General features: G+C 39.0%; 1 protein-coding gene across 4 annotated transcripts in view; it reads right to left on the bottom strand.

Moving 5' to 3' along the window:
- Positions 1–540: 540 nt before the first annotated feature.
- RMDN3 (regulator of microtubule dynamics 3) overlaps positions 541–10,700 on the bottom strand; it is a 43,378-nt gene continuing 33,218 nt past the window's right edge. Inside the window, exons 13-14 of one of the 4 annotated variants that reach the window (XR_010025076.1) lie at positions 4,709–6,462; positions 541–4,675 (exon numbers count right to left, since the gene is read on the bottom strand). Coding sequence is in view for 3 of the 4 variants with exons in the window: in XM_063117731.1 (XP_062973801.1) it covers positions 6,409–6,462 (54 nt within the window). In the remaining variant the exon portion in view is untranslated. Of the gene's footprint in view, positions 6,463–10,700 lie in introns of all 4 variants that reach the window. The other 3 variants (XM_063117731.1, XM_063117732.1, XM_063117730.1) reach the window with 3 other exon arrangements.

Here is a 10,700-nt window from a genome sequence, read left to right as displayed (position 1 = left end):
GACATTCTGTTGTTCTGAGGCCAATAAATGTGTTGCAATGTCCGATTCTTTTGCTGAACAGCCCCAATTATGACACCAAAGAAGAGCAGAAGTTCCACAGCAGCTATGTAACTTCAGCCAAGAACTTGTTTCATCTAACAGAAAGCATGCTGTGCATGGTCTCCAGCCAGCCCCGGAATGGATCAATAGCTTTAATGTTTGGGTAGGCAATAAATACATCTGGCAGCAACCACTAGAACGGGATTTATCCACCTGTGTCCATCCACTAATGAGACAGACACCACTACAGCCTCCTAGGTACACCACCCCTCAAATCTGCTGCAGAGGGTTCAAGGGCCCTCTGGAACAGATGTGAAGGGCCCAAAGGGGTGCAGGGGAAGAGGAGGCAGGGGATGTCCACTCACACAACATTGGATGTCATCCAATTATACCATTCATACATAATAAGTATTATTAATGTTTCCTATTTGTATGTAAGTAGTTGAGGGAGACAGTTAGTGAATGTACTGCACTAGTACCATGATTCATTGAACAACGCACTGTAACCTTGACTTTCTGCAACCTTCTCCTTTATTAAAGCAAATCCTGGCATTTTAAGTAACACATTATTAGCTGGGGTTACCAATATCACTGACAATAATTATGCATTCAAAGTCAGAATACACTTCTTGAAAAGATGAGATGAGCTCTGGAATAAGAATTGGTTGTTTCAATTTCAATGGTTGTCCCTTCAGCCAAGTTACCATTAGATGTTTATATTATCACAGGAATAAGTCCCCAACAGTCTAGAGCCGCGTTACAGAAAACACAGGGTGTTGCAGAAGCAAGGATGGAACAAGTGAAAATTGCTCTCCTCCAGCAGGGAACACCCCACGAGAGGAAGTCTGAATCCAAAACCATAGCCATAAAGAATATAGATATTTTAATTTCATAACTTACATTAGATATTAAACAGTGTTTTCACTTTTATTTCAAATAAAGCTGACATTAAAGTCAATTATTCAGTTTTACAATTATCTCTTATATTATTTGATTTTAAAAAACAAAAATACAGACAATATGTTCTGTTGCAAGACAATATAACTGCATTTTGTTCCCTGTAACAGATGTTGAAAATAAGTCTTCCAACATCAGTAACACAATGTGCTCTTTTCAGCTACCACTCACTCGTACGATTTTTCAGTGCCTCTGGGGGAGGGGGGGTTGCAGTGCACTCATAAAGGATTTTCAGCTTTTAATTCACAGTCAGCAAAATATGGGCAATTAAAACACAAATTCACACACCCCTCTCATTTCCACTAAGAGTGCTGAAGTGCACCTCCTTCTAAAGAAAGAAGACCAACTCTCCTCAATATCATCCTTGCTCAAAGGCTACTGCCCTCCATAATACTGATCTCAGGTTTACCATCTAACTCACTCAAGTTTATATTGTCTTGATTACAACATGACGTGAATTTGTTGGTGAACTGCCCAAAGAGCTTTGGCTATTGGGCGCTACAGGAAAAAAAGAAAGAAAAGCTGTGAGCTTTCAGCACACTATTCTATGGTATTAGTGATCAGAGGCAATCCTCTGAGCAAGAGCTATTCAGAACAAAGGAGGGGGGAAGGATTTGGGGCAGTTTCCTCACTAATTCATTAAGTTAGGGGCAAGCACTGAAGAACAACACAAGGCCTTTTCCTCCTAGCCTGCAAAGCCCCATGCTGCAATTCACCCGTGGGGTATTTTTTCTGAAGGAGACGTACTACCAGAGTAAGGTCTGAGTGACTTAACGCAGACAGTGGGCTATAAGCTGCCCACCCTGTCCTTTAGCTATGTTATATTAAAGAACATGCTTTGGTCAAGCACATTACCCTCTCACCGATCTCTAGCTCCTAAAACTAACCCACACAGTGCATTTTTACACAGAATATTACACTATTTTGTACATTGCCTGAACTTGAACCAAAGATTGATATGATGCGAGGTTACTGAAAGGTCCCTTTCTTCATTATACCTCAGTACCATTTTAATCAAGTTTATTTGCCAAAGCGTGATTAGATTAATAATTATTTCATTCAAACATCCACACTAAAATAAATGTGTTTGCATTTTTTTAAAAATCTCAGTGCAGTCTCAGGATATCATACGTGAAAACAGTTTAAGCACACTGGTCAATGGATAATGACAAAAAATATTATATCACTCAAGGTCCTCAATCCGTAAGAATTCATGTGGAATGTCAAAAGGTGGCAAAAACAGCAAACTGTCATTACAGGGCAATCCTATACATGTCTATAAGAATGAAGTCCCATTGAGTTCATTGGGGCTTACTATTGGGGGAAATGAGTATTGGATTGCAGCCTTAGTTACAGTTCCCAGTCTCCTCTAAATGCTTTAAGAGTGCAGAGCAGTTGAACACATTTTTAATTTTACAGATACATAACGACTTCTGAATGGGTCAGATCAGAGGGTCTTAAACTGTGATCTACAGACCGCTGAGCTGTATTCAGGTAGTCTGCAGAAAGGTTGAGGAACACTTGAGAATATCTGTACTCAGGCCCTGTACTTGATTTATTATTTCAGATGAAGATTGAGGATGTTTTTACCAGGGCCAGATTATTTAATGGGTTTATAAAGCCCTAGCCTATAACCCATCATTTTAATTGTTAACTACATCATATTAACTTTTCCCTATTTTTTTTTAATGCTAGTTAAAGTAATCTCTCTCAGCAGCCTGGGCTAGGGTAAATGATTTTCACAATGTGAAACTGGTTTTGGAACTCAGTCAAATTATCATTCAAAACAAATGTCAAGAGTCGACATGTGCATTTCAGCCAGAGGTTTTGGAATAGAGAAGGACACACACACACACACACACACACACACACACACAAACACACTTTAATTTGCGTAAGTCACAGCAGAAAAACAATCTTCACAAATGTTGAATGACAAGATTATGCCCCGAAACTGAGTTCTTAGAATTCTTTTCTCTCTCTTTAATTTAAGACTTGTTGTTAGAATTCTTAAAGAAATACTAGTAACGCCAGCCAATTTCTTTTGAACAGGCCACTTCTCTGCAAACAGGCCCCAGATTTTGTTATGGATTCTTTAGGTTAAGAAAGGGTGGTATCCAATGTTAATCTAACGCAAGTCCCATTCATTTCACTGGATCTAGTCTAAGTAGGACTAGCATTGCTACAACCCAGTGAGTGGGTTGTATAATCAAAATGAGACTCTCCTTGCCTCAACTCCATTGGTTTCTTCTTGCAAACCCTGCATTAAATATTGAAATACTTTGTATAAAAGACCATTTTAGTATTAGTACTTTAATATAGTTAATCAAGAGCAGCAATTGGAGACCCCATCAATTTACTTGAATTGAAACTTGCAATAAACCTACTTTTTGAGTCTTCAAACTGAAGATACTTATAATATGGTACAAACTGAAGTATGTAGAGTTTGATACACCAAGAATTTGTCCTGCATCCATATCATTAAAGCAAATATGGTGGCATGCAATGGTATGGACTAGAGCTTGGATTATGAATGAACTTGGTGTATTGTTATTGTATATTCTTACAGTAGAGCTTTAACAGGGCCAGTGTGGATTTATTCAACAGCTTAAGAATTATTAATATGCTTATGCAAACCTTTAAATACCAAGCAACTTCCATTTCAGATTGAATTAATTTGAGGGAGCCTCTCCTGAACATTATAGCAATTACTTTGGATATGTAAGGAGCTACCCCACTGATTTATAAGATAGCAGCATATTCTCACACAAACCATATACAAATAAAATCTCACTGCCTACTCCAAGTTATGATTTTGCAATCATAAAAGAGCTATGCTTCCTTGTGAGTACAGGCAAATTAAGGGTATAAGACTGCTTACCTGGAAATGCATTTAGCAGTGAGGTGAGAGTCTTAATGTTTTGGATAAAAATGGAAAAACACACAACATCTGGACAAAAAGTACTGATCCCTCTTCCATCTTGTATTTTGTAATTTTAAAGTAATCCTACTGTGATAATATACCCATCTTTAAGAGAATTAATTTGACTTTTACACACAAATATAAATTCCTTAATCTCTTTAGAGAAACATCAAACATTATTTATTTATTTATTTGTTATATTTTTATACTGCCCAATAGCTGAAGCTCTCTGGGCGGTTCAAACATGGCAGTCTCTATTAAAGCTCACTGTAATAATCCAGCTACAGTGTACTATAAAATTTAGCTTTCAAAAATATCAAGAAACCCCATTTGGGTTCCTGGCAAAAATTAGAGCACACATAAAAAATTGCACCTTGGGAAATAGTAAGATTGTTGGGTCCCAAACAGAATGAAATTGAATGGTAATTTAACTCTATCTCCTATTCAGAGATGAAATATGTGTGATACAATTCAATTTATTAAATGATGCTAGCTCTAGTAAACACATGTGGCTCCTCTTTTTCTGAAGCAAGCATTTTCCCATGCAATTTTTCTCCCTTAATTTCTTTAGAGAAACATCATCTGAACATTACCCTACACGTACTCTAGAGTAGGCAGGCAATGTTCACAAATGCAGAGAAGGAATGTATTTTAAGACAATTACAACAACATTGGCATATACTGCCAAAGCCTGAGAGATGAAGAAAACCTCTTTTTAAAAAATAAAATAAAAATCTTTTAACAGATTTTAGTTGTCTTTTCTGGCAGTATTGTTGTTTCTTTCAAAACACATTTAGAAATTGAAGGCAGGTGATTTGGTTCCTCAACATTAAGGTGTATGGATGTTTTGTTGATGGGTGCTCCTTGTTCCTTTGATGAGGGGTAGGATTCCACATGCTTTGCCCATGCAAATACTGTTATGGTGGAAAAAATTTTTTGAGTTATTTGTCAAGGAGTGAAGGAGAACTATTTTTTTATTATTATTAATGTTTGAATTTGTACTCTTAATGCCATGTTGTCAATCTCCATATGGATAGTAACCATGAGCATAGTTCAAAGAGACAGTACCCCCATCATCTTGAACAAAAAGAGACAGTGAGTATTATCTACCATGCATAGTAGATGTTACCATTTCCCTCTTTGTGGTGTTTACAGATATTTGAATCAGACATTTGACCTGGTTCACATGTGAAGACAATTCGTGGGCTGCTTAATCCATGAATTGATGGGGGCACACAAGGACAAACAGCTGCCTCACATCCACTGCCACTTTGTATCCAGATTACAAAACAGCCCTGTTCCTAGGTTGTTTTTGTCATGTGCAAACCTGGAACTTTAATTTGTCCAGGGAGAAACAACCCAGAATTTTAACACAATAACAAAACATGGGTTAAAACTCTAGGTTGTTTCGCAATACGCAACCCAAATGTCTGGGTTTGCATATCATGGAAACAACCTGGGAATGGGGTATTCCTGGACTATTTTGTAATTTGGATAGAAAGCAGCAGCAGCAAGTGGGCGAAACTCATGAATTGTTGATACATCATTATGTACAGAGTGCTGCACACAGAGCCAATGAACAGTTTTAGCAGTCAGAAAACAGGGTGCTGCATGTCCACTGATTAAGCAGTAAAGAAAACCAATTTGCCAAAATATCCACAATTTATCTCATGTGTTCAATTTAAATTAGATAAAACACCACATTCATCAGCAACATCTCTCATTTTTTAAAATCAAAGCAGTCATGGAGGAGATTTGGCTTGGGGCTGCAGTGCTGGGAGAGGGGAAGTTTAAGGCTTTCCCCCAACAATTTTCTTAATTTAACCCCCTACCTCCAACCCAACCCAGCTGCTATTTGCCCTGTAGGAGACAACGTACTGGTATTATATGTACCTAACATGTAACTAGGGGGAGATTTTAAATGAGAAATGGTATGGGGTGTGGGCACTTCAAAAAAAATCTCCCCAGTTCTGCTTTGACCTGAAAATAAAATAAAAAAATGTGAGATCTTGTGATGTGGAAGAATAATACATATCTAGCACCACCCTTTTCCCCAAGAATAATTTATAACACTTTATGAACACAGGATCAACATATGAAATAGCATGTTGGCTCCATCTCATTATAGGAAGAGATGTAGTTAATCTGTTCTGTAAGTGTCTGACTGGTGATTATGCAAAACTCAAAATACAAGCATGAAAAGAATACTAATCAACCTGGTAGCTTCTGTTTTGAAAACAGTTAAGCATAGGAGTTAAGCAGACCATCTAATTTAACAAGGGAGAAGAGCCGGATTACATTTCTTTAACCATTATGGTATTGCCAGCTGAAATCTTTGAGAAAGGACTGCTGAAACTGTGGTTTGCTTTTTGCATTCTGTGGCTTGTTCATGAAGCCCGCTGATGGTAATCATGATTGTGAAATAGTTTACAATGGAATTGTCACTGCTCATACACAACTGTTATACAGGATGGGGAATTTAAACTTGCTTAGTCTTCAGAAATTGCTTGCATCTCTTCTATTTCTCTGTTGCCTTCTGCATCCTGGAGAAATGAAGAGAAACAAAATGAGTTTATGGCTAAACCCATTTGCAAAATTATACAATCCTGATGATCAGTACTTTCTTCTTCTTCAGTCTTGTAGCACAAAACAAAACAAGAATCCCTGAATGGTCAAATTCTTCTACTTCAAACTGTTTATAATATATGGAATAGAAAGCTTATTTTTCCTTTGATCCCTGCTATATCTATTTTGAAGGATTATATTTATTATTTATTTATTTAGAGTATTTTTATCCCACACCTCAGCCAAAAAGGCTCTCGGAGCAGCTTACAATTGATCATCAAGAAGACAGTCCCAGGATTATGTTCAGATTTATTAAAACAACTTAATGAGAATTTGTCCTTAAACATTTTAACTCTTTATATACTAGCTAGCACTGATTCCAGAAGCAACTGCTTTTCTTTCCATTCCATATCTGTTTTTCCATCAGCATGATAGCAAAAGTTACTTTGCCTCTTGCAGTTTCCAGAAACAAATAGCAAGTTCCCTATCAGATCTCCTGTGTGGCACCCAATTCTGCTTTTCTTTTAGATACATTATCAGTCAAAGCGTGTGACTTGTTTCCCCAAACGTTTTGTTAACTAAATGTCTCCCCCTTAGCCAAATTTGGCAGGGATTTTTGCCTGAATGGATGAATATAACCTTTGAATGATCTCTGAAATTTCCTGTTCAAAGACTGGAATTCTTACGTTTGACATCTGGTTTCCCTAGACTTGGCAGCTTCCAGTAGCAGATTTGCAAGTGCAGTGCTTGATATTGCTCTGGAGGTGGCAGCAATGTTAGGTCTGCACAATACCCAACAGTACATTTGTAGTCCGAAGTCCAGTTAAATAGTTCTGTTCAACTCATAGGATTATTTGAGAATACTCCTGTTTCAAAGCAAAACTGGATTGCTCCAGTATACTGACCAACTCAGTTAACTGTGGGAGCAAGATCTGAGTGACTTTACTAAAGAAGTGAGAGATTTGAGAGAGATAGCTTGATGAACAGAAGAGGCAATTCCAGGTGGAGCAGCATGGCAAAATGCACAAAGACAACCGAGGGAAAGCAATGCAAAGGGGAGCAACAATGGAGCAGCTTGTGTGGTATGGAATGAGAGTGGAGAAATGAAAGATAGGTGGATCCTTCAAAATAGGTGGATCCTTCATGAAGAGTGACAAGGAGCCAGCACAAAGAATATAGATATGATATTAGCAAGGGAAGAAACAGATGAGTTAACAAACACATTCTTAACTGACTGAAAAGGGGAAAGATAGCAGCAGGCAAGGGCCACACTGATGAGGTCACAGTGCTCTTGTAGAGAAATGGCAGTGGTATTAACGAAAGTGCGGAAGGAAAGGCTAGATTTTGGAAATGCTGCAGAAATGGCAGGCACTGCTAGAGCTTGAATAAGAGAAGGAACCGCTTGAGAGAGGGGTGGGGGTTACACCACCAGCTATTACTGAAGTCTGGAGAGCCTGATCCCAAAGCTGTTTTTAAATCATATAAAGAGATTAGCAGTTTTAAATATATTTAATGAGGCCTCCTCCAAGGAAGGAGAAGGTGTAGGAATAGGAACATATATTATGTTTCTGTCCATTGTTCAAAAAGGCCGGTACTGAAGCTTAGATTTATTAGTCAGAAGTGGTCAATTTCAATGCTTGTTTAACACTAATTTAAAATGTTTGGTAGAATACAGTTTTCAACTGTTTATAAAATTTTGATTTTGAAATTACTGAATTTTAACACTGGCTTGAATCCACATATGTCTTCTGCAAGCAGGAAAGCTCTTCTGCTTGCATTAAGCAGCTCTGCCAAATCCGTCCAATTTCCCTGTCCTGCTATATAGCCCCTCATGCCCCATCCCACTCCAGAAGATCTTCTGGGGATGGTGCAAGGTGTGGTCATGGTGGGGAAAGAGTCAGGAAAGCCCTGCAGAGCACCAATCAATCTTCTCTGGATCCAAGCCAATGAGTTACCATTTACAAGTCCCAAGATTTCCACATGTTCATTGGTGATGTGTGTAGGTTTTTCAAATTACAGTGACAATGGACTCTACAGATATTCTTTCCCCATAGGAATACATCCTTCACTCAGAGAAAACCGGCTGAAACTGCACTATCTATGGGTCTGTTCCCTAAAAGTGAAACCATCACCCTAAGGTTATGGAAAGAGTGTGCACTGAATGTGGACTGATTCTATGAATTTGAAGCAGTCAGGGACTCTAGACAAGTTGCAGGAAGCTTGTGGCCCACAGTGCCTCCCATCCACCTTGCCAGGTTCTGCCCCTTCCTCATGATCTCTCCCCCACACACCCTTTCTCCATAGCATTAGAAAATAGATGAGTGGCAGGGAAAAGGCAACTAGCCTCCAGCTGAGCTGTAGGGAGTGGAGAGATGTCCTCGCTGAGCAGCAGAGGAAAAATAAACTCCACAGCCTCCTTTCTTCTGAATACTCAGCTGTTTTCTCCTGGGGATCAAGACTATTTGCAGGCCCTAATGCCTCCCCAGAACAAGAAGTGGGGATTTGAATTTACAGTTCCTTAATTAACTTTTCTGCAAACATCATCCTCCATGGTGTGCAACTCATCACCCCTTCCCAATAGATCTTTCTAAAAGAAAAGAAGATCCCAAAATAGAGTGTAGGAATTTTAGCCTAGAATGACTCTCCCAATTTGTAAACACCTGACAGGGCTTGTGAAGATCTCATCTCTGTATCAATCTAGCCAATTCCATATTCATTGCAAAATTACTTAGCACTCAGATTAGGATGTAGAAGTGTGAATATTCAGGTTTATCATGTTATTAAAAATGAGGTTTCTTTCTTAATGGTTTTGCCTTAATGTTAACTGAGATTTTAATTTAAAAACTGCTCAGAAATTTTAGGAAATGATCTGGAAGTAGGAGTGAGCAGTGAAGTGGCCAAGTTTGCCAATGACACTAAATTATTTAAGGTGGTTAAAACACAAAGGGATTGTAAGGAGCTCCAAAAGGATCTCTCCAAGTGGGCATCCAAATGGCAGATGCAGTTCAATGTAAGCAAGTGTAAAGTGATGCATGTTGGGACAAAAAAAAATCCCAACTTCAAGTATAACTTGATGGGACCTGAGCTGGTGGAACAAGAAAGAGATCTTGGGATTGTGAGGGACAATTTGATGAAAATGTCAACCCAGTGTGTGGCAGCTGTAAAGAAGGCAAATACCATTATTAGAAAAGGAATTGAGAATAAAACTTCTAGTTACATACTGCCTTTATACAAATCTATGGTGCAACCACACTTAGAATACTGTGTGTACTTTTGGTCACCACACCTAAGAAGTTATATAGTAGAGCTGGAAAAAGTGCAGAAAAGGGCAACTAAAATTATCAAGGGACTGAAACATCTCCCCCGAGGGAAGATTATAACAACTGGGATTGTTTAGCTTGGAAAAAGGAGGCTAAAGGGAGACCTGATAAAGGTGTACAAAATTATGCATGGTGTGGAGAATATGGTTAGGAAGATATTTTTCTCCCTCTCCCATAATACTAGAACACAGGGTCATCCCATGAAGCTGACTGGTGGGAGATTCAGGACAGATAAAAGGAAGTGCTTCTTCACACAGTGCATAGTTAAATTATAGAATTCACTACAAGATGTGGTGAGGATCAATTTGAATGGCTTTAAAAGGGGGTTGGATAAATTCCTGGAGGAGAAGGCTATCAATGACTGCTAGTCCTGTTGGCTATGCACTACCTCCAGGATCAGGGGAAGTAAGTCTGTATATACCAGTTGCTGGGGAACATGGGTGGGAGGTTGTAGATGCACTGTGACCTGCTTGTAGTTCCCTGGGTGACAGCTGCTTGGCCACTGTGTGAACAGAGTGTTGGGCTAGATGGACCCTTGGTCTGATCCAGCATGGCCCTTCTTATGTTCTTAAAATTGCTCCAAAGTAGCTTTAGAAAGTTGTCTGAACAGAAAAAAGGATAAAAATAAATTATGAAATAGGCTGCATACTGTTAATGATAATATGGTGTCCATGGAGAGGGGAGTCTGGGCACAAAAGAAGGCCTGGCCCTCGGAAGCCGTGCGGTGATGTGAAGATCCACCACCATTGCTCCTCTGCAAAATCTATCCAAAACCCTCCTATTACCTCAACGTGCCCTGGAACCGGGGATGAGGAGGATTTGGAATATGTCAGCCCGGGAGCTGGGCAGGCTTTATTTCTCACCATTGAGAGCAATGAGAAGGAAACATACAGAAA

Source organism: Elgaria multicarinata, chromosome 2 (assembly GCF_023053635.1).
Source record: "Elgaria multicarinata webbii isolate HBS135686 ecotype San Diego chromosome 2, rElgMul1.1.pri, whole genome shotgun sequence".
NCBI classification, from domain to species: domain Eukaryota; kingdom Metazoa; phylum Chordata; class Lepidosauria; order Squamata; family Anguidae; genus Elgaria; species Elgaria multicarinata.
The sequence above is the reverse complement of the archived record's forward strand: the minus strand, read 5'-3'. Positions and strand labels throughout refer to the sequence as shown.